At 41.7% G+C, this 25,556-nt stretch overlaps 1 protein-coding gene across 1 annotated transcript in view; it reads right to left on the bottom strand.

Moving 5' to 3' along the window:
- ptk7b (protein tyrosine kinase 7b) overlaps positions 1 to 25,556 on the bottom strand; it is a 119,141-nt gene that overhangs the window by 20,020 nt on the left and 73,565 nt on the right. The window contains exons 2-4 of the mRNA XM_072678254.1: positions 14,929 to 15,225; positions 2,726 to 2,828; positions 1,607 to 1,770 (exon numbers count right to left, since the gene is read on the bottom strand). Of these exons, the coding sequence (XP_072534355.1) occupies positions 1,607 to 1,770; positions 2,726 to 2,828; positions 14,929 to 15,225 (564 nt within the window). The remainder of the gene's footprint in view (positions 1 to 1,606; positions 1,771 to 2,725; positions 2,829 to 14,928; positions 15,226 to 25,556) is intronic.

Genomic DNA, 25,556 nt, shown 5'->3' with positions numbered 1-25,556 from the left:
TGCTGACAGCAGGGAGTTGTCCATCAGGTGTTCACTGGACAGACTGGGTCATTACTCACCTTCACCTGACTAAACCGGGTCACAGCACAGAGGTGCAATACATACACTAGAGCCCAGAGCAACAAACACACATACACCCCCCCCACACACACACACACACACACACCTGTACCGCCCACACTGAACACGAACAGTGTATGGTCATAAGGATGTTTGCATTAACATACAGGAATGTCTGCTGCTGCCAACTCTGCAGAAAGAGAGCCCAGATAAACTTGCTGTTTACCTTCATCACTCTCTTTTCTGTACTCCATGCTCTCTGCTGCTCCCTTTCTCTATCTAAAGCTCTCTGTGTTCCCGAAAGCCCTCGTCTCTGCCCTTTTCTCTGTAGCTGCAGGTGTGTGTGTATGAGTGTGAATGTGTGTGTGTGGAGAGTGCAGGTGTATAATGGAAGAGGTGGCAGAGGGGCTGCGTTACTGTTTACTTTCTGCTGTACTGCACCACAAAGAGAACCTGATACAGCTACACACACACACACACACACACACACACACACACACACACACACACACACACACACACACACACACAAGGAAGGTAAAGGAGTGCACCTCCAGCATGATACTAACATGCACGCGAGTGCTGATTTATCCTGTCTGGCTCTTTTTGTCTCTGAACTCAATAGAGTAAAGCCCACAGCCCACAGATCAGCAGGCTATCAGATAAGGTCATGTACACACTACACAACCTCTTGTTTTGTAATTAGAAATTAGTGGTTGCGGTTTGCATGAACACCCTTGGCTCTCTCGTCACCCCGTGTCTTGCGCTCTCATTGGCTGTAGCTGGTCGCTGCACTAACTTCCAGTCACAACACTTTTCACACTACCTGATTCAGTCACCGACAGGTCTAGACACTTTTCGGGGGGTCGTGAGGTATCGACAACCACATAGCGAGCTTTTGGGTTGCGTCTTTCAGCAGTTCACACATATCGACCGAGCTAGCGCTGACTGACTGCAGATCTGTCTCTGGCCTGAGGCTTTTGTCAACGATTTCCAGTCGGCAACATGACAATCAGGGTTAAACCAGTTATTCATTGCTGTAGTGTACATATGTACTATAAAGATAAAGATTACTCAAAGTCAATAGCTTGTTCATAAATAGGGTAGCTTACAGTATCTGCTCACAAACAATATGTCCATTTCCACAATGCTTCTGTCTCCAGAGTTGTAAACAGGTTTGTTGTGACAGCCCTTAATGAACAGGATGCTGGAAGAAGAACGAGTTCTCATCGAGACAGCCACCCACTCCAGCCCATTGAGGAAGAAGCTTGGGGACTCGTGGGCTTTAAACCCCTCTAGCCCACGCTTGGCATTAGGCATGGTGCCAATCATGTTTATCTGCTCTAGATAGTCTATGGGTATTACTTCTCTACAAGGACTAGACAAACTATGTGTGTGTGCATTTGCATATCTATGTCTGAAGAAGGTGTCCACAAACATTTGTACATACAAAATACCATCCCTAGTCATTGTAAAGACAGATCTCAAAACACAGATCTCAACACCCTGCACACTTGCAAACACAAACACACACAACAACACCTACCTATAATGCTGAGGGTGAAGTTGACGTTGCTGCAAAGATGCCCTGCTCCATTGCGAGCGCAGCAGCCGTAAGTGCCCGAGTCTTCAGGGACTGGATTTCTCACAGTGAAGCTTCTCTCCTTAGCAGGCAGCACTGCTCCATCTTTATACCACTTACTGTTCGGCCTACAGGGGGTTCAGCAGGCTTTCAACTTACACTCCACAAAGGACATTACTTAAACCTTCTTTTTAACAGTTAACCCCTTCAAACCTTAACAAGCCTATCATTTATGCTACCGGATAGATCACAGTAGTTGCTGAACAAAAAGCCTTTAGATTAATAATTGAATGGTAAAAATATGAAGGAAAACAATCTACTAACAGACAATATCATCACTGTTGATATATTGTATCTCCATTTTTTTTTATTTGCCATAATGTGAATTTGGCAGTTAAACTTTCCTAATGAGCAGACCAATAAAAAATCTCCAAAATCCTTTCCTTTTTTTTTTTTCTTTTCCTGTAAAGCTGTAAAGCTTTTGTGTTACGATGATGACATCTAGCTAATAATAAAATGACTAATTAATTCTGTCATATATTCAATAATTTGGAATCTCAATCCCTGTTAATGTGTCCTGCTATCACAAGCAATTCCTCCAACACTAGGAGGGTGAAAACTAGCTCATGTCTCCTCAGACGCATGTAAAATCAGCCACTGCCACTTTACGAACTGCCTAGGATCCTGGCCCCCCAGCTAACAGATGGCGGTGCTGACAAACATCACACTAGGAGCGATGTGGGGAGGAAGTGCCATCAATCAATGCCAATTGTGCTCTTTCTGACTCTAGCTACTGATGGCAAAGGACTTCCTGGGGTCTGATGACAGGCAGCATGACCCGGGTAAGCCTCGGATCATAGTGGCAGTGCATAGGTCAGCCGGACCCACTCGGAGCCCCAATTCTAGTGTATTTTTATAATTTAATATGAAAATACAAATCCCAAACAATTAATAAGCTATTCTATTCCAATAACACCATGTAACCGTTTGCAGTTGTTTATGTTTCACTGTAGACTTGCAAACAGAATTTAAGACAGAGAAAGATTTACAGGAGAGATAAAGAGAGAAAGTATTGGTGCTCACCTTGGGTGTCCATCAATCTGGCACTGTAAAATGATTACTTCAGCATCATCTATCTCCTGTACAGAGGCAGGTTCTTTTAGAGTGACCGGCCCACTCTCCAGCCCTGAGAGTGAGAAAGAGAGGAGAAGAGGCACATCATGAAGATAAACGTGTCACATACTAAAATATAGAAGATCCTGTCTGCACTCTGCACTGTCTGTCTGATGGGAATGCTCCAGGATGAGTCTCTGTGCTAGAGGTGCAAAGCAGAGACAGAGTGTACGGATACAGAGCAAGACCCCAACTGAACACAGGCTCAGAGACAATAGCAGAAATGAAGAGACAACACAACGAATGTCACAGCACATATTCCTTAAATATGGGGCGCGCCCCCAAAAACCTTGTAGCGCCATTTCCAGTTTTTTATTTTTTGACATCAAGTAAACTTGGCAGTTATTCTTCAGATTGTGTGTAGAGGTGGTAGACGGTGTCCTACATAGAGATGAATAGAGCCTGGAAATCAGTTTTCTGCTAATATTAACTTTATCTGAGTCAATGAATATCCTAATTACTGCCATTCTATTTTACTTTGTTAAGCCATGTCTTGTTTCCCTACGTTCTAAGCTTCTGTGAATTGTTTGAAGGTATCTAGACCTATACTGATTTGAAGGAATTTAAAGCACAGGGTTTTTTCTTCTTTTTCTTTTTTTTTTTACAGATGACTGGACAGAAGTAGCGTTATCGGTTAATGGTATCTTCTGATCTGATACACTCTGATATCTACGGCAGCACTGCACACACAGCATCAGGTCAGTGCACTGAAATGCTCAGGCAAGTGTGTAGAGATTGCATACTCAAACCCCTCTCTCCCCCATCGCCTGCTCTGAAGCACAGGGCTGCAAGGCAGGGGTCATTACTGCCTGCATCTGTTTAGCCAATGTCCCTGTTTGTTTGGCCTACATGTAATTGCATGTGTGTAGGCCATGTGCATGTATGTATGTGTGTGTGTGTGTGTGTGTGTGTGTCCTTGTGTCCTAGCTGGAGGGTTAAGTCCAGCGTGAGCACTTGAGCTGCACTCTTGATGCCCCCGGGCTGCCAAGTGAAGCTGCTTCTACACCAATATGACTTTATCACCCATAAAATATGCAAAGAATGAGCCACAGTGAAGAGGGATGGGGGAGAGTCAGTGTGTGTTTGTGAGTCTGCGCAAGTGCTTGTTTTCATATAGTATCACAACAATTATATATATATATATATATATATATACATACACACATTAATAAAGTCTGAGGTGGCCAGGAAAATTAAAGGCAAACTGTAATGGATCAGGTATCAGCTATTTTAATTCCAATCCAGAAGTAAAGAGCGAGTTCAAATCCAGAAGTGCTACTTCAGAACCCAGTGGGGGCAAATGCTAATGCTAATACACACACACTATAGGAACCCAAATCTTAGCACATTCTCCCACTATAAACTAGTTATTTCAGACCAGTTCTCAACGGTCATAAGCCCAGTGTGTGTACCACCACACACACACAGTGATTTGACTGCAGTGTGTAAAGGAGCAGGGAGTTGATTGGTCAGGGAGGATTAAAAGATATTAAACACACTATAAAAGATTTATAAAAAATCTCTCTGATTGAAGATTGACCATTGGGGTTTCCTGCTACCTGTCTCAGACCAGTTGTTTACATTATTAATCTTCAAATTACTGCTATTATTATTATTACTACCACCATTAACCATCATAAAATTTATTATTCACCAAATGTTTGTGGACACTGCAATCACTGCAAAGTTACTTTAAGTTGCACCCATTGTGCAACCATCATGTCTATTGCCAGGCGTTGGCTAGAGACATATAAAGCTCCCCAGCACTAAGTTGTGGAGCAGTTATACTGTGTTCTCTGGAATGGTGGTGCTCCATCCAGTATATTTGGGGGATGATGTGAGGTGGTGATCATCCAAGATCCTGACCTTACTGACACTCTTGTCACTGATTGCAATTAAATGCTCACAGTAGTGCTCAAAAATCTTATAGAAAGCCCTCCTATGACATTAGAGACAGTTACTTCAACAGGATGAACTCTTTAATATCCTTGATGTTAGCAGAAACAATGAATAAGCAGGTGTCCCAATACTTTTGTCCATATAGTGCTAATTAAGAAAAAAAAGTACATTTTTAAGAACAAAGTGACCATTTATTTGAACAGTAGTGTGTGTGTGAGTGTCTATAAAGCTCACATTCTCCCACTGTATGAAAACAAGCGTTTGCTGTGTGTGTGTGTGTGTGTGTGTGTGTGTGTGTTTATGTGTGTGTGTGATGAGGTCACAGGGGGCGCTAGAGTGAGGCTTGTCAGGCTGCATTAACTCACAGGCAGGTCTGGGCAGTCAACCTCAGGGGATTTCGGGTAACTGCACTGCACTGCACTGCCCTGCACTTGTCTGTTGAAGGAGGTATGCAGCTCTGCTGCTGCTGTTTGGAGCCGAGCTTGACAGGCCTCACCCTAGAAATGCCCTGCGTCCCCTTCCTTTCATCCGCCTCCAAGAGTGTGATAAGAGTGTATGCGAATCCAAGTCATTAGGTGTGGTGAGACGGTGGGAGGAAAGATGCCTGTCTGTCCCCTGGAGGATTCATATGAGAAAGAGAGAGAGTGCAGGCGAGTGAGTGAGTGAGTGCGAGAGAGAGAGAGATACAATTTCATCTTGAACTCCAAACTCGTCCATACGCACACATACAGTTCTTATCCTCCACATGCAAATCAGATCCACAGCTGCAGAGCTGATCTTGCACTTTCAGCTGAATCATCTCCTTACAATAAAGGCCTGCTTTCTTAGTGCACTCCAGCAAAACCTCATAACAGCCTGCCTCTCATCACTCCTGCAGTATTAGCCTGCCTGCTCGCTGCTTTCTGATTACAGAGATGAATGGACACATACCGACACACTGCTGTATCAACGCTACCTTCACTGAGCATTTGCGTTGCTATGGCGATTAGGTTCACCTGTAATCTTGAACAGTTTAATCAAAGCCTGAGGTCTGGGGTGGAAGAAAAGGATCAGTGATGGAAGGCTGCTACCGATTGATATGACAACCTGTGCTGTGTAATTTAATTAGAAACTTGTGAACAATAGTGTCAGTGAATGAGGGGGCGCTGAATGGGGAAGACCGCTAAAACGGGCAAGCTTTTGTTCGGAGGAATGTCAGGGCTAACTGAGTGTGACAGAATCAGGGGAGGGAGAGAGAGCGCGAGAGAGAGAGAAAGGAAGGCTGAAAAGGGAGCTGAGAATGCATTATGAGTGATGCTGTCAGATCACTAAAGATAAAGATGCTAGAGGATTATGGGATTATGCAAATGCAGCACAGTAAATGGAGAGAGAGTTTGCAGGTTTTCTTTTTTGGTGAAAAGCTCTTACACTTTAGTGACGTTAGATGTGGTAAGTAAGATGGAAATTACTCCAAACCTTTCCCTTTTCACACTTTCAATAACACACATCGTCACTGTCAGGTGAAAATCTTGTAGCTCAATTTTTCAAAAAGTAAAAGGTTTTTCTCTTTTGAGAAATTTCCATATGAATGGACCAATAGATCCATGGACCATAGAAATGCTCCAAAATGACTTGGAATAAAATCTAAAGTCTAATCTAAATCTAAATCTAAAAGTAAAGTAGTGATGGATACAAAGTGAGATATCAACAGCAATGGGTATATGTATGGGGTCGACAGCAGCTAGAAAATTACAGCTAGGTTTAAAAGAAAAATGATTGGACCAGTATTGCTCGATACTCAAGATTTTTTTTAACTGTATTGGAAAAGATAAAAAGTGAGGAGCTATGCAGTTTTGTTAAATCATGCTACGCAACGCAAGCATGAGTCCAGTACAGCAAATGGTAATCTCATCACCGACCACACTCCAGAAAACCTCCTACTATGTTTCTCATTTCTAGCTGTTGTGCAGATGTGTGGGTGTACAGATAAAAACAGTCACTGGAGAAAAGAGGAAAGAAAAACAGAAAAGAGACGGAGAGAAAGTGAGATTTTAGTGATTGATAGGGTGAGAGGCAGAGTGTGTGTGTCAGAGTCTAGAGAGAATATCATCCATCACTTAGCTGACAGCACATCATTTCCACTGAGGGAAGTAGAAATGGCAGCATTCTGCCACAAACGCTGGAGCAAATAGGTCAGACACACACATGCACACACAAGTAGTGTTACTCTGTGTAAGTGTAACTTTTCCAATATCAGTAAACCGTTGTTCCCTGTGTTGGGGTTCCCACACAAGGTTTGTTTCAGGCTGCAAAAATGTGTGTGCATTCTTGAGAGCGATGTGCCATTTTCCTCCCTTTCCATAACGCATTCAAAACCCCCTATACTAATCTGCTGTTGCATACAGATAGGGCTAAACCAAGTGTCTATACTATAACTGTGTGTGGGTTAGAGTAGGGTTGGGCGGTATCCCTATCCACAGGTGCACTGATATTGATATATCCAGGGGATCGGGGGGCTTTAAGTTGCACAAATGGTTCTACCTTTCCGTGGCTACCACCTCAATCTGCATTATTTTAAAACTGAAAAATGGTCGAACACAAAGTTTGGTTTGCTCACGGCGTGGAAAAGCACAATTTAATATTTCTCATTCAGTAAGTGTTAAACCGTCAGTCTGACAACCACTGTAAATCTGTAAAGCTGCTCTGAACAGAACAGGAGAGAGAATCTGGTTAGCATTAGCTCAGTTAGCAGGGTAACAGTCTGCTCACCACACAACAAATTCAGGTCTGGCTGATAGAAACCCCACTTCTAAACGTTTAGACTGGCTCAAATCGAGCGACTGCTGCTGAAAGGAAAAGAAAGAAAGCTGAAATTAATGTTTTAATCCATTGAATCTGTACCCCACTCGCTAAGCTAGCCTTTGCTCAGCTAGCTCAGCTTCAGCACCGCAGAGTATCGGACAGCTCAGTTCAGCTGCTGAGCTCCCAACACGAGCGCGGACAATGAAAACTTATTCAGTCGAGAGGTCAAGCGACTGGTGCTGGAAGTAACAGAAAGGCAAACTGAGAACTGAGGTTCTGCCATGTTTGGACACTATCTAGCTAGCTATATTTAGATAATTTAGCCAGCACGCTAAACACCACAGCACAGGCCGTGTTCCAGCCAATTTAGGCTGAAGTCACACACGTTTAGAGGATAAAACAGCACAGCTGAGAGCGCAGAATCGAGGGATTGGACATAGGAGGTCTTAGGAGGGTTTTCGGCCTTCTGTTTTCAGGCACATTTAATATCCAGGTTTGCTAGATTGCCTCTTTCAAACTAACTCAGCACGCCGTTAACTCAACTACGGTGGGCTTGTTTTATTCCCTGCCTGTTTTCAGAGCGTGACATTACCAATCAGTGAGCTCCCACAGAACCCCCACCCTGTAGCTCTTTTAAATGTGCATGGAGGAATAAACGTAATTGGCAGAGAACTAGACAGATGCAGAACATCAGACATGTTGTAACTTTGAAATACCGTTCTCATTTCACATTACCGTCAACACTTTTAAATAGAGCGGTATACACTATTACCATTATACCGCCCAATTCTAGTGTGGATGTGCACTGTGTGTACTGTAGTCCTCTCTTGCCATTTTTTTAGCCTACCTGCCGCAGCGTTTGGCTACATGTCTAATAACAAACAAGCATGATCAGATACTTAAGGGGAATTCTACATATATATATTTATATAAAAAAAACAGTACATTACAATTTATATCAAATTACCCATGAAAACCCAGATGGGAATGTGAATTAAGGCGTGTTCTATGAATGTAAGTCTCTGTCTATTCAAACCTTTAGAAAATTCCCCTTTCGTTACAGACAGAGTCTGAGTCCACACTCAAACACATCCTCACCTCTTCACGCCCTCACACTCTGCACTCAAGCACACCCTCCATTTGCACACTGGGAAATACTTTTTATACCCTCCATAAGAAAGAATGTAAACCATTTGTTGGCTTCACTGGTGTGTGAGATTAGTATGCACAGTGAGTGAGAGCCAGGCTTAATTGAAGCCTGTTGGATCAATAGAATGTAAATAGAAAAGGCTGGATAGAGGAACCAGCTAATGTTTACCATGTTGAGGAATGCGTGGTTTAGAGTATACTACACAGAGCAGCCGAGCAAAATGACCCTACATTTCTTTCTTGAAGACCCTTAAGATGAACGTTCACTAACCAGGAGGTAAATGTAGATGGAGTTAGCATTTTAAGCATCACAAACAGACTACTTAAGAAGAAATCTCATAGAAAAAGCATGCTGTGTTTTTGTCTTTCTTGCATTATACTGTTAGCACTGTGGGAAGTGTTTGGATTAGCGAGGATTAGTTAATTTAGGATTAAATGATAATTGGGAAGCGTTCAACAAACTTTAATATGGCACTGTCAGTTGGAAACATCTCTCAAGTGTTTGAAAATCATTGGATTTCTTGTGTTTTTAATTGCACTAAACTCACATGCAGATGTGATCTGTGCTTGTTCAAACAGGTCTTTGGATGTCTCTCTGGGATATTCCTGTTTGCTGTAATATTATCTAGAAAGTGACACATTGCTAGCTGTGTGTCTTTATTTTCCAGCACTGTCCTGGCTTCTAAGATGGGCTTATCATGCTCAGCAGTGTGCTCTGGTGCCATGTGTGGTGCCAGATGTAATCAGCACCTTTTGTGCCATTCAGATAAGATTCGATTAACATGGGGTCCTGGGGTACATTCTCTCTTTTACACATGCTACTCTGATTTTATTTCCGTCTGGTTTGGAAATGTCAGTGGTGATCTGCCTTCTTCCCTCAAAAAATTACAAGCTGAATTCCCTACTGTTTTGATCATGTCAGACCAGTCTGGATACATATCTCTGTAATTTGGTATATGTCACCTCTTAACGGGGAAAAACTGCCACCCACCTTACATCTCTCTAGCACTTAATATCCGTGTTAAACACTTCCCAAACTGAAAAATGTTGGAAGCTTCGGAAGAGGCCTTCAATCATTTACTTGGTCTGGCTGGCAGTACGTTGTCTGACTCTCTCTAGTCTAAGCGAGCATCAGCAGGAAGAGAAAGGCAATAAAGTGGTGAATATAATGACTGCTACGGGTATTAATTATTACATTATTTTCAAATAAGCACAATATCAACAATTAATTTTCTGTGAGGAGAAGAGTGAAAGTTTCATTACAGGCTGATAAACTAAGCAGTGGTGGTTCAGCGGTTAGGGTTCCGGGCTACTGATGACAGGGCTGTGGGTTTGATACCCGGACTCAGCAAGCTGCCCTTCATTCTCTCTGCTCGCCAGGCGCTGGAGTTGGCTGCCCACCACTCTTAGTGTGGGTGCTCACTGCCCCTAGTTCACTAGTGTGTGTGTTCACTACCACAGATCAGGTCAAATGCGGAGGACACATTTCGCTCATCATAAGGTGACAAATACTTTTCTCCAAACGTTTCTTTGCACGGACCTTTACCTTTGCTTTACCCTAATCCAATCTGACCTGGACTTCACATGTATTTAGTAAGCTGAAGAAGTAACAATTTAAAGGATTTGCAAATGCTAATACTAGGGATGTCCCGATCCTATCCAGCGGGTCAGGATCGAGGCTGATCCAGGCACATTTTAATGGATTGGATATTGGCCATTTTAATCCTAAGGTTCAGAATCTTTGTTTAAACCACAGAGTTTAGAACCCAACAGTATTCAGTATTTATGATTTTACTGCATTACATCTTATATAAACTGTGTGGCTGTATTTATAAACAATTATTTACAAAACAAAAGATATCTGATCAGATATCAGTATCGGATGATACGCAGCATTAAGAGACTCTGATTGGATCGGAGGGCAAAATAAACTAATCAGGACATCCCATGACAATACAAATTATAATACAGAAATAATTAGTAGAGCAATAACAGAGATGCTATTCTGCCCATTACACTCAGTAGAGCATCACAACTCGTCAGGTAACATGCTACATTATGTAAGCAGTGCTAGTAATCATGCTAGCCATGCCTTGACTGCCCTGTGTGTTGTAAACTGTGGTACTTTTTCAGTCAGTTGTGTCAATAGGCAATCTGGGAATTTCCAAAACATGGTGTGTGTGAGCGTGCATGTGTGTCCGTGAGTCCTATCCCGCCTCTGCCCCCACCAACTTAAAAATGTCAAGATTTGTACAGTCAAGCGACAAGAATCTGTACTCTATGAAAATGCAAAAAAGCATGTCCTCTTATTACAGAGCAGCAGATCAGTGTAACTCTGCCTGTGAGTGTGTGATGGAGTGTGAAGGAGGTTGTGCAAGGTGACTGGACTGACAGGGTGCTATCTCCTTCAGGGAGTGGGCGCTTGAATTCCTTATCAAGCTCATACTGTCTCACATGACAGACTAGAGCACACACATTCATGCATACAAATCCACAGACACACTTGCTAGTCTGCTGCCAGACCTAGTGGACAACCAGCTATTAATCACAACAAGGCCTTTCTAAAGTTAGTATGTCGAGGCAGTAGATTTTGAGTGGAAAATGGCTTACCAGGAGTCCTTTTATGTTCCAGAAAGAAAAATAAGAATGTTTTCATAAGTGCTGCAGAACTACAGGATCCTCTCCCGTGTACACGGGTCATTACGTCTCCTTTAAACATTCAACGTTTTTTATTACAACTATAAATCACCATTAATTGCTTGACAGAGAACACTGAGTGTTTCTTCAGGTCAAACGCAGGGTTCCAAAAGCAATAATAAGGTCCTGCCGGGAAAGCCACTGCCCTTCATTAATGAAAACTCAAGCTAGCATCAGCCGCCAAACCTCGCTCATGGAGAGACATCAGACACGGAGAACTGAGGCACAGCTTCAGACTGATAGACTACAGATACTCGTCTGTTCCTTCCACTTACTTTCAGTCTCAAGCCTCATTCACATTGGTTGATGGACTAAGGGGTTGTCTTACTGCTTTTATTCACATTAGCTGCTCTTCATTTTCACTTACATACCCCGAACCTAAATATAATAATATCTTAAGAAAAAAAGATATTTTATTTAAATATATCAACAGCAAAATATAATAAATATTTCCAAATATATAATACATTTCAGTATTTTTAGTGAGTCAAACTTTCACCTATTTTTCCCCACACATGAGTTCAGTGTTAGAAACTGTATTTTTAGCTTCTCAAGTAATCTCAAACATCTCAAGTTTAATTTGATCAAATGTTCTACTTTCTTCAGCTCTACATCCTTTCACAGTGCTACGAATGAAGAGAAAGACCTGTGCTGTGTTTCAGGTCTGAAGCAAGAGTGCAGCTTGATTTTCTACCACCTCAAAAAATGAAAGCTTGAAGGCATTTTAATGGGATTAGCTTTGGTGGGCTACCAGGTCCTGCATGGTTGTTGAAAGTCACTGTGCCTTTGAATCATTTTTGAACTTCTGAATAAGTTTTGAACATCTGTTTTTCACATCACTGCATTTTGTTGAACTTTGTAAAGAGCTTTCTAGTGTTTGTTTTAAAGTACAGAAAAACCAAAGTGCTGATTTGTAGAATACAGAGAAAATCTGAGGTGAAACTCTGAACTGTTCAGACCATCTTTTTCATTTGACCTATATCAGACATTGTTCAAGTTTTGGTTTTCTCTTTAGCAGCATCACAGGAGCTGTAGATATGTATCGGATTTTAATACCACATATGACAGTATGTGAAAAATCAAATATGAAAATCAAAACTGTCAGATTCAGTGTGTTTTTCACTGTTCACACTTCCACACAGGTAACACATTTGTGTTACCACTTTTCTGTGGGCCACTTTTGCCTGCTGTGTGAATGTAGCCTTAGAGATACGACAGCCGAGCATAGATTTTGTACTGTTTTGTACTGGAGTTTCTATGTTATAGTGTTTTAAGTCATCTACACAAGCCTATGAAAGGAAGTAGTTACTAAACTATTGTGCTTGGCTCTCGCTGTGCTGCTTTAGAGCGGTCTCTGGAGTGCGGCGAGATGTTTACTGAAAAAGCAGCCAACGTGAAAGCAAAGCGCTGAGATGAGATTCTATATCTGACGGAAAAAAGCAAAACTTCCTCAAGCCTTTGATTTGCAAGAGCCCACAGTTCAGTTATATCCCTGTATTATATTATATCATATTATTATATTAATAAAAGTAGTAAATTACACCCTGAATAATGTAAAACAGGTCCTGAATAATTATGTCTTAAGGGTAATAACTAAAAGGGTCTGCAGATTAGGGCTAATCATCAGCCTTCAGGAGATGAATAAGGTGTGTGTGATGGGTTAGACACTAAAATGCACGCTGTGTCGGTCCTTCAGGACAGAGAGCAAGAAACAATGATAAGTGGTTCCAGATATGTGTTAAAGTCATTACAGCAGGAGTGAAAATCTAAGTTTCTTAACATGAAGACGTCACTCCTCCTGACAACACCACAAAACACCTTCAGCCCAGCCTGTCTGAGCCAAAACATTAAGTTGTCAAAATCCAAGAGAAAGAAAGGGGCCCATCCGTGAAAAAAAAAAAAATCAGTAGAAAAACAGGGTTGTCATTTAAGACATGAGTGGAACGGGGAGCTTTGGTGTTAGTCGCTCGTGAAACACAAGTGGGCTCTGAAGGTTTTGATTACGTGAGAGAACCCAAAAAGAAGCTTCAGAGTGGAAAGTGCTTTTGAAAAGGTACAAAAGGCTTGGGAGAATGAAGCACATGTGAAATCAAATGTAAAGGCAAGGACAGTGATCATCTAGACAGGAATAATTATATGGCTGCGAGCAAGATTACTCTCCATGGTAATTTCTCACACAAAGGCCTTTTTTATAGTATGTGGGAAGACCGACTGTAACACAATGCACAGAAATGAGAAAAGGAGATGGGCGGCACATCTACTAATTCTAAACATGACGAGCGGGCACGCAATGCTATGTGAGAAGGCTCTTAGCACCAAGGGTTGTGGATGAAGCTGTAGTAGTGATGGCGAGCAAAAACAAGTCCACATGCTGAAAGAGACTGTTCGGACTATTTCTGAGATCCTCTGTTAATTTATTCATTTATTTTTAAATGTTATGTGGATTTATGCACCAAAGTCAGTCATAATTCCTTCATACAGTAGCATGCAAGTGCGGTACCCCAGTGCAAATGATTGGCTACTATGAATGACATTTCTTTAATTAAGATTATATATTATATTTTGTATGCACTGTGTCTGTGTTGCACCATGGTCCTGGAGGAACGTTGTTTCATTTCACTGTATACTCTGTATGTAGTTGAAATGTCAATAAAACCCACTTGACTTGACTTATATTTCCTTTTACAGTTTCTAAATGACACTGAATGCAAATGTTTGTGCACCCTGCATGGTCAGCACCCCCTCTGGCAAGTATAAATGCCTGTAAACACTTTCTGTAGCCAGCCAAGAGTCTTTCACTTCTTGATTGTGGGATTTTTGCCCATTTATCCTTGAAAAAGCGCAAGGGTTTTGAAAATTGCGTCACCGGACTTTTCCTACCTATGACTGCGAACAAGCCATAGCCCAAACAAGCTAATTAAGATCAGAGACCAAATATGGGTTGGAGTCCCCAAACGTTTGCAAACAATAACAAAACACTAATCAGAAAGCAGGCTTTTTTGTTTCCGCGGCAACCGATGGGAGCATCAAAGTTTGAAAGGACGCCACCCACAGCTAGAAGGTATGTATGTGACGTCACAGGTGGTGGGAGTCACTGTGGTGAGTAGCAAAAAGGCAGACTGAGCGGCAGCGTTAGCTTTCAGAATGAATGCCACCCACAAAAAAAAACGGGAAATTGCTGTTGTGTGACTGACTGTACAAACAGATTCAGCAGGAATTCAGAGCTCTCCTTTTACAGACTGCTGAAAGCTAAAGAGAAGAGACACTAAAGGATTTTCGCAATTCGCAGAAACAACTGGAACCCAGGCACCGAAACGTGTGGAAGGCTCCAACAGGTGTGGGGGGGGTATTGAACAAGCCCACTGTAGTTGCGAATTTAGCAAGATGCTAAGTTGAAGTAAGAGAGAAAGCTAGCAATCCTGGATGAGTCAGTCTACAAAATGTTAAGAACAGCCGAAATGATGTGACAATCATGACGCATCTAAAAGAGCTGTTGTTTCCTCATGTGCTTTCAAAATGCGTTTACATCAAGGCTCATTCCATCAATCCAAGGACATGAAGGGAGCAAGGAAGAAGACTGGACTTACATTTGATGTTGAAGGAGGCGTTGGCAGAGGTGGCCACCTCTCCATTGCCCACTTTGGTGGCCACACACTGGAAGTTGCCCGTGTCCTGGTGTCGGTCCACGGCAGTGAACTTGAGGTTACCATCTTCCAGGAAGCGGCGCTCGTCGCTCAGCACGGCCTGACCGTCCTGCAGCCAAGAGTAACTCACACCCGCGGCCTCGCTGACCTCACAGCGCAGCATTGCGCTGCGGCCATGCAGAGCATCCTGAGACTTGGGCTCTTTGGAGAAGTGCAGGGATGATGCCTGCACACACAACACTAAGGAAGAGAGGGAGAGTGTGTGTGTTACTACACAACTGAACACACATCATTGGAGATTTGATTTGCAATCAGTCTCTCTGCCAGTAGAGATGAACTTTGGGAAAATGGTGCTGTAATGTCACAGAGAACCAAAAACAACAGATTCATAAATAAATACTGATGTGTATTTTGCTTGTTTTTTTTTTGTTTGTTTGTTTTTTACACAAAGATAAATATTACATATAGACATATTAATATGAGCATATATTAAGTATAAAATATATGCTAATATTGTATATTGTATTATATATGATAGCATATATAATAAACATATATTAATATTAGACATATCCCAAATGTGCATATCAGCATATACCTTATACTTACATACTTACATACATAAATAATAATCTTCCTCTGGTTCTAATAGAACATTAGACGTGATGTAAAGAAACATACTATGCTTTAGTAACAGTAGCCCCGGGACTCTGTCAGATCTTCTACACAGTCTCTCTATTCATTCTCTCTCTTGCTGTCACACACACACTCATGGCCTATCACCTCTAAGACATATATGTGGTGACACACATGCGCTCACACACTTCCCGCTGTCTTCATGTTTTAGCTCTCAGGCAGCTACTGCAGTTCTGCAGGCTTTTTAACAGCAGGCTCTGAATTATTGTATGTGTTAGAGGAAGGTGGTGGTCCAGTGGCTCAGCATGGCCTAAAGGCCAGTGTGAAAACAAGAAGTTATCGTGACACTCCATGTGACCATTTTGTTCTTTTCGACATTAAGCAGTAAAACACTGCTTGCAAAAACCACCAAACGGGCAATTTTACTGGAGAAGGGAAAACCCTTAACTTACAATGGAAGTCAATGTAAAACATACACAAGCAATTCTGAAGCATTTCTATTGGTCTGTTTAAATCTTACAACATTATTCAAACATTTCAGCCACCATTAGTCCTTCACATTTTCACAAACACACACACACACGGGAACAGACCAACTCTACCCAGCAGGCAGTGTCAGGTTGAGTTTCCTCATGGGAAACATGAGCTGTTTTGTACACGTCTTCAGCACAGGCACACAGTCCACATTAACCTGATCCTCCACCGTCTACATCACACACAAACTGATACCACATCTAACAGTCTAAACCAACTCCAACCATCCAAACCTGTGTCTATAAGCCGCTGTTTGTCAATAATGTATCATAGTGAAAGTGCAGGTCACTTACAGACTATGTAGACAATACCCGCTTCTCTCCAGCTCTCTTTTAGCACACTTGAAAAATGTCACCGCCCATCGCTACATAATAGAGAGGAAAATCCTCCTGGTTTGTAAGGCTTTAAAGACTTGAAAAGCTGTAAGGAGTTAAAAACAAAGCACAACTGAAATTTCAACCTCTTGGGGGCGCGCTAGCCAGGCTCGGAACAGCACCAGTGTGTTTATAGGCATTACATTGCTTTTGTTTATAGGCATTAAAATTGCTTTTGTGAGGCAAATCAAAGTTTTACCCAAATGAGAACTAATATACACTACTTCACCAGTTTAAAAATCAACATTTTAAATTAAATAAAACTAAAAACTGCACACAAGACTGAAATAATCAAATTATATACATTTGTGGTGTTCATAATATTTCATTTTAATTCATTCATTTGTGAAATAATACAAGACAAAATCCTGCACCCATCAACTATGGTTACACGTAGGTCCCAACCCTGCCCCTTCACCCACACTCAGGTCCAGTGTTTCTCTAAAGGTAGGCATCTGCCTTCATCAGTATTTTGCTGAATTAACTTCCCTTTCCTATCCTATCCTAATCTATATATTAAAAGATAACTGGAACTTTAAAGCAGCATTGCTGTAAAAATGCAAAGATCAAATATACAGCCTTGCACATGCAGATTATATATAGAAATGTCTTGATAAAGGGGTTGTTTTGAATAATGTGATTGCATTTCAATACAGAATTTGTTGTGAAACTTCTGAATACTGAAAATGTAGATGCTATTTTGAGGATTTGAGTGTGTGAAATTCTGTGTCTCTGTGGATTAAGGGAGCTAGAATAGACTGGAAATGTCACCTGAATACAATTACCACACCAATACACCAATTTCCATTTCACTATGCTGTCTTTGTGCGCACGTGTGTGTGTGTGTGTGTGTGTGTGTGTGTGTGTGTGTGTGTGTGTGTGTGGGAGAAAAGGAGATAAAAAAGAGTGATCCCCCATGAGGCTTGGTAGGGCGCAGGTGGCTGTAATAGCCGGGTTGCTATATAAAGGCAGGGGCTTCTATCTGCTAGATAAGGCAGCAGAGCGCTGGTCAAAGCTCCAATCCCCACTGGACCCACTGATATAATATCACCACTATCTCACCATGGCCACAGCAACCGAGGCCACTGGTCACTTTAGAATGCTTCTACAGAAAAATTAGACATCAGCACAATGCTGTCTTTCAGCTCACTCACATCATTTGGTTGATGTAATATGTATTGCTGAAGTGGGAATGAACCATGCACACCCAATGCATTACACGTTCAATATGATCACAGAAAGGGTCCACATATACTATAGGTGTGATCATTACAATGCTGAAGGTATTATACTGTGTTAACAGTACTACTAAACACCCATCAATGTAATAATCCTGATCTGTTCTCAGAAAGAGTGTAGCGTGGCAGGTTTAGGCACTCCTGGTCAAAATGTCTGTTCCTGTGAATCGTTAAGTGAGTAGAAAATGAACTCACTTCCAAAAAGCATGAAGTTGAAGATGACCTGTTCCTTTCAACATTTTAAGCACGTTTTTTGTGGCTTTCTGTAGTTTTAAGAGTCATGAAAGGCAGAGAGCATCATGTGAATTGTCAGCCTAATAGATCTGACCTATCCGATAAGTTTTGCCAAGGTCTCAGACCTTCATTAGCTTGATTGGGCTGTGGCTTGTCTGCAATCACTGTTGGGAAAGGCTAGGTGATGCTTATTTCAAAGCTTTAGAAACACTCAGACTCCTCAAACCCTTCCCCAACGATCAGCAGTGGTGGCCTCCTCTAAGCAGCGGCCTAGCACTCTGAAAATAATAACTGATGCCCACAAAGCAGGAAAAGGGCTATAAAAAGAAAGCAAAACATTTTCAGGCAGCTGTTTCCTCGGTTTGTACTGCAAATTAGAAATGGTTGTTCGTAGGGTTGCCAGAAATTCAAATAAATACCCCATTTTCCCTGCAATGGACATTGTTCTAATGTGCATCGATTTATCTCACACAGCAAAAGAGTATCACAGAACTAGAAACATATGCAATGAAAAACAATCCTCTAAACAAGAGCTGCAAGAGCTTTTTTTTTTTTACTTTTTTGAAAATGTAAAAGATAGAAATAAAAAGATATTTTGCCTAAAATAAAGAAATGTCATTTTTAACTTGCATTCTGGAAAAAGAAATACTGTATGCACTGTGCCTGCTGAGCCAGTAACAGAAGAATGATTATGTACTTTGTTCATTAACAAACTATTTCTAGCTGCTGCTCTAATGTAGGCTAACAGGTGAAGAATATTATTAAGTCACCATGGCTGCCTATGTGTCATGAATGTAAAATTGCATGAGTTGTAATATAAGGGGTCCAATAAATACATTAAGAGGCCTGAGCTGCCACTGCCCCCCACGCTAAAAGCCTCACTGTAATTGCCCTGCCTCCACTGCTAGTAATCTTACCATCAAACTGCTAGTCTATTTCATGGGTAAAGAATGCTTTGTCTTTTCCAAACAACCTAACTTCCTGTGAGAGCCGATGATGGAGCAGCACTGTTATCTTAGAAACACCTGCAATCTGCAGTCGGGCAATGAATGCCTAGGAATTTACCCAAGTTAAAAATAAGCTTACATTTATACTCCAAATTACAAAAGGTAGCAATCAGTGTCAGATACTGAAGTACTTCTGTAGCAAATACAAATGCAAAGGATAACTAATAGTGTGCAACCAGACAGTGACTTTTAAAGCCAATTTAAGCTTGATTTAATAGCTTAACTTTATCAAACTGATTTTTCCTCCTAAAAAACAACTTTTTTCCATCTGTGCCTTTTCCAACACCAGGCTTCAGTCTTAAAAAAGTCTTAATTGGACATGAAGGAAGCGATTCTGTAGATTACATCAGTGCCTGAGAGCGTACTCCCACTGAGATATTGCATCTGGCTTCAAAGGCCTTCAGACATCTGACAAAAGGCACAGTAATAACTCAAATATTAATCATTAAAAAAGTAGACTGGGGACATCACTTCAAACTGAACAAGACGAGGAAAAGAACACTGCTGACCTAGATGTGAAATGAAGACAGCACGGTGTCTGCTGCTGGTGAAGGATGTTAGCACATGATGTGGAGCACAGAATTCAGCGTAGCTACAAATGTCTTGATTCATATTCATCTGACACTGTGTGACATGATAAGAAGCTGACTTGATATCATTATAAAACCTCACCAAAAGGAAACACTAATCAGTGGAAATCTGCTGTAACAATGATGCAACTGCATGGAAGTTCCATCTTAAACAGAATCACAGACGCTCCATAGGTCTACACACAGTACACAGCGGACATGCTCACCAGGCTCTGAAGAGTAAATCACAGGCATGAGTCTGAATCGAGTCTCTGGGGCACGAAATTGAGATTCTGGGGCACGACTCCAAGTCGAGTCTCAAGGCTCTGCGGGGAAAGTCTGAGTTGAGTCTCAAGCATTTTGGGCATGGGTCTGAGTTAAGGCATGAGTCTCTAGGCCTCAAGTCCTAGTCAACTCTTGAGTGTCTGGGATGTGAAGCAGAGTTGCACCGAACGAGTCTGAGAGCAGTCTCGAGTTTTGGGGGTCTGTGTCAGGAAAGTCTTGAGTGTCAGGGACCTGTTTCCAAGTCAAGTCTCAGGAGTCTGTTTCTAAGTGGAGTCTCAGGGGTGGGGGGGCTGTTTTTTGAGACAAGTCTTGGGTCTCAGGGGTCTATGTCCAAGTTGAGTCTCGAGTCTGAGTCCAGTCTTGAATTTTAGGGGTCAAGTAGAGTCTTGAGCCTGTGTCAGAGTAAAGTCTCAAGGGTTTTTAAGTCAAGTAGTCTCGAGTCTCAGAGGTCTGTGTCCACACTGAGTCTTGGGTCTCTGGGCTGAGAGGCTGAGTCAAATCTTGAGCGTCTGGAACCAGTCTCGAGGGCACAGTTGAGTCTCAATTTTAAAGTGTCACAATTTTAAGTCAAGCCTCAAGTCAGTGTGATGTGAGTAGAGTCTCGAGCCTCTGGGGTGCAAGCCTGAGTCAAGTCTACAGTCTCTGGGGTATGGATCCAAAGAGAGTCCGGAGTCTCTGGGGCATGAATCAGAGTCCCAATCTCTGTGTGGAGAGTCTGAACTGGTTCAACAAAAATCTTCAAATAAGGAGACTTTTATTATAGAAGGATCTTCTGTCTGAATGGCAGAACTGAAGCGCTACTTGCAGTAAATATGACCCACTTATAAAACAAAACAATGACAAGTCAACATGAGGATGAAAAGAAATCTGTATTTTGTCTTAGGAGGCAGTAACAGGGAGTACAGCTACCAAGTCTAAAGTCTGAGTCCAGTCACAAGTCATTTAAAAGAGTTGCGATTTCAATCCCCATCTCGGACTTAAATACTTCATTATTTCTTTGCAGTTTTTAATGCATTATAAAGCAACTTATTTGCATTGAAATGTATTATAAAAACATTGAAACATTTATGCAGATATGCCTTGTCTTTAAAACAAGTAAAACAAGTCCATGTGCATTTCGTCTTCTGAGATATAGTGAGTTTTCAGTATGAGAAATTTATGAATATAATAAAAATGTCTACTGACTAACCAATGAAAGTCCAGACGAGTTCCTGTAACCTGTATGTAGCAAGATGTAATTAGCAAGCTCAAAGTCACCGGCCTGTTATGAAGTCATTACCTCATCCATAAAGTGACCTCAGGGCAGGGCCCACAGTAGTTCAACCAGTCCCACAAGCCGACACATAAAGAGCATGAATTACACTTAACAGTTTTACAGTCAGAGTGATTTGATAGTGCTGTCAGACTGCTGAGGCTGGCCTGGAATTCCTGACTAACGAGATTAGCACTCCATTCAGTTCCATGGGTTCAGACGAGGTGGGTGGGGGAAAAAATTGAGGGAGAAAAGACTGCCTGTACAGTTAAGCGGCGAAGAAGCACTTAAGCACGGAATTAGCAGCCCTGTATTTACGTCACATTGTATTGCTTTTGGCACAAATTAGGTAATTTGTGAGAACTCTCAAGTAACAGAGCTGCTGAAGAGAGATTGTGGCTTGTTTCCCTTGTATATGAAAGTCTCCATGACAGACATAAACTGGAGCACCCGAGCTGTACATACATTATTCATACAGGTAGAATCAAACCTACAGGCAGCTTCGTGACAGCCAGTAATAAAGTATAGTATGCATGTCTCCTCCATTCTCCTCTAACAGAAAGCCACAACACAGACCAGTGACAGGCTATTTTAATAGCCTAAGCTCCCTCTCTCAACACGTGTGTGTGTGTGTGTGAGTGTGTGTGTGCATGCATGGGTCTGTCTGTAGGTAAAAATCAGAAAGCTGAGCTTGTCTGTCAGTGAGTCTTATTAAGTGAAGAGGTTGGTGGTATCTCCACCACTCTTGGCTTTGTTTAGAGTGCCAAGCTATAAATAGCTCCTCATCCTTCAGTTGCTAATCACACCTACAGCACCGCCAGCAACCCCCCCCCCTCCCCAATTACCAACTCTTTGGTTGCTTCACACTGAAACACCATGACGCTGATGCTCACAACTACAAAAATAATCCACTCTGACTGGTTTTCTTCTTCTTAATAATAATAATAATAATAATAATAATGTAGTTCCTTAAGTGAATTCCTTTTGGTAACTGGTTGCTGGGTGGTGGCTATGGTATTGCTATGCGGTTGCAAGGCATTTACAATGGTATCCCAGGTAACTGTTACAGTGTCACAGATGGTTGACGGGGTGCTGCCAAGTGGTTGCTGTGGTACCCCAAGTGGTTGTATTGTTTTTACAAGTGCATTTGTATCATAACATCATAAGGCTGCAGAAATATGGTGGGATGTGTGTGTGTGTGTGTGTGTGTGTGGGGGGGGGGGGGTTGGTTGTAGATCAATTGTATACAAATAGTTTCATTCATTACTGTGGCCTAAAATTCCATCGATTTCATTTGCTGTTACATGGAAACTGTACATCCTGTACATGTTTTACTTATATCTTATTGATCCCATTACAATTAGGTAGTCCTAGTATAGTCCAAGTGCAAATAACCGTAACTAGAGCTCTGTCCAACGAAGCAGGATTTCTTGCTTGGTCAGCGAACTTGGATTTTCCAGCCCCAGGTTTTCTGTCTCACAAAGGTGGATTTCTTTTTCACCAGGAGACAACTCGTGCTGCACGGCTCCTCACCGCTCCAGGACAGGTTAAGTGAGCTAACATGGTGGTAGTTTTTTTTTTTCCCCCATGAGAAACGCTTTACTTTTGATATATTCAAACACTGCAGATCCTGTTCTTTCCACGAAAAATAAGTCCTCTATATTGGTTAGTCGTCATAAACAATTTTTGTTGGGTTTTGTGAAGTTGAAACCAAATCAGGAGCCCCGTCCAAGCTGAATGTGCTTTGTGAGACGACGTGAAGTTGTGGCACATCAACATTTTTATTTTTTTTATTTTTTTTAAGTGGAATGGAAAATGACAGCATCCATTGATACTGTGTAAATATTTAATATCAGACAAAGGCATTTTGACTATAATTTATAGAGAGGGGGCAGCAGTGGCCTAAATGTTAATGGAGCAGATCTGAGATCTGAGCTGCTAGTTCAATTCCCCTGTTTGGCAGACAGTGAGGTTGGGGGGGGCTGTGAATTCACAGCTGAGGTGCCTTTGAGCAAGTCACTCAACCCCTAGTCTTGTTAAATCCATGCCTCGAATTCTCAGATCTGTTGTGGCAGTCCAAGGGGGGTCCACTCAGTATCGGGTGGTACAGTATTACCATACCGCAATGGTACTAATGTTATGGCTGATCAGTGTATAGGACTAGGAAACCATTGTTTCTAAAACATGCTTTTCGATTTCTGATCTGATCCCCTACTGTCTCCTAACTTCTCAAAATGCTGTTCTATATTCCCAACAAACCTATCCCACAAGCACAGTGATTACATGAACAGGGGAAATCCATCATGCAGGCTGACAGACTCACTGGCCGAAATGTAACGTTAATAAATAAACAACAGTGGCAGCCTTGACAAGCATATGCACCATTACTCGTTTAATCTTACGTGACTGTCCTGCAGAAAAGCTCCAGTTTGGCGAAGTCTCAAAAAACCCAAATATTTTAACAGATCCCCAAGCAGTCAGAGACAGGAGAGGGTTTAACGGCAGCATTTTTCCTCAACGTAGCGGAGATACTGAGAACCAGACCTAACGGTTTTGGCCCAAAAGCAACACTTGAGGCTGTGAAACATCATAAAAATTATACATGACAAATGATACCTCTTATAGAAGATGGGCCCTTGTAGCTGGCTGGCTTTTCTGAACCACAAGAGATTTATAATATGAATGCAAAAAAAGCAGTAATGGGGTCATGCATTCAGCTCTGCAAGACCTAAGTAAATATACATTTGAAGTATTTTTCTTTGCAGCATATAAGAGGCTTTGTACGACTTGGGAAAGCTTGGGAAAACCTAAAACACACATGTTATTAATGTTAAAGTTGAGCTATATATCAAATTTGATAAACATTCTGCAGCAAGATGGACTTGCGATGGCAGGCCTAGGAGTCCAACTAGCAATTCAGCCTGCTATTTGCACAGTCACATAAGTAGGCCCATGTCTGGCGCAGACATTGAAATTTATAGCATTTTTCCTGTATTCTATTTTGTCTCTTGAAGTCCGCTTACTACTTACTATATAAAAGATATTTCATCTTTTATATGACCCTTTCCAACCTCTGTTTATCCCAAAGTATTAAACAGGCTGTTTTGGTTACTGTGCCCTTAAGACTGATATATGGAAACGTCCTCTGTTTGGATTGGCTGCCTGTATAGTACCTCTTATAAGGAGCAGTCCAAGCTGAAACACTGCTTATAACTTAAGTGTAAATTGCTGAAGATAAGCTGCTGAAATGTAAACATATGACCTTACGAAGACAATTTGTTCAAAACAGGCTGGTTTGCTGTGTTTAGAGAGTGTTCCCTGGTGAGTGAAGGGTATTTTAATGATATGATATTACATCACTGCTATCCCAAAGTTCACCAACAATAAACAAAACACCATATATAATAACAATAAAAACAACCCAGGATGACACACTATGCAGATACACTACATGGACAAAAGTATTAGGACATCTGCTCAATCGTTATTTCTTCCAAAATCATGGATATTAAAAAAAGGTTTTTGCTTTTGTTGGAACAACTGTCCCCACGGTCCACTGAAGGCTTTTCTACTAGATTTTGGAGCATTGCCATGATGATTTGATTGCATTCAGCGACAAGAGTGTTAGTGAGGTCAGGATGTTGGATGATTACCACCCCACCTCATACCCAACTCCTCTACTCATCCCAGAGCATCAACAATCATTCCAGAGAACACCGTTCCACTGCTCCACAGCTAAATGCTGGGGTCTTTATACACACTAGCCACACCCGGCATTAGGCATGGTGCCAAAATGTGTATATGTTTATCTGGCAACACTTTTATAAAGAGACTAGACAAGCTGTGCATGTGTGCATTTGCACATCTGTGTCAGCAACGGGTGCAACTTAAAGAAACTAAATGCATTCATTAGAAGGAGTGTCCACAAACATTTGGACATATAATGTATGTGCTGTCAATCATGCTAACAATCCTCCAATAAGATATTCTGTCTGGCTGTGACCAAAAGACACTACTCGCATCCAGACAGCATAGCCCAAAGTGTAGTCTGTAGAAATAGATACCCCACCATGCAATACTATGTAAAGATGAGGCAACAGCAAGAGCGCTATTCATTCAGACTCTTCAGACATTTATTCATTTATCTGTACTGGCAAATCTGCATCTGTAGCCTGGGTCTCATTCCCTGGAGGGACGCAACACAATGAAATAAATTATCACCATATAATACACAGCTTCTTGCTGCAGCTATGATACCGGAAATGGCTAAAATCTGCTGCAGCCTCACAACAACCACTGAGCATCAGCTTCAATTTCACAAGATTAAAATGCTTCGAGCAAATGAGCTTGTGCTCTCTCCATTATATCCAGGGGAACTTTTCTAAAAGAAGATCAGATGTTGCGTGCGAACAAGGAAACTCCCCAGTGCTCTGCTTTGTTTG

Source organism: Salminus brasiliensis, chromosome 4 (genome assembly GCF_030463535.1).
Source record: "Salminus brasiliensis chromosome 4, fSalBra1.hap2, whole genome shotgun sequence".
NCBI lineage: Eukaryota > Metazoa > Chordata > Actinopteri > Characiformes > Bryconidae > Salminus > Salminus brasiliensis.
Note: the sequence above shows the minus strand (reverse complement) of the source record. Positions and strands in the feature narration are given on the sequence as shown.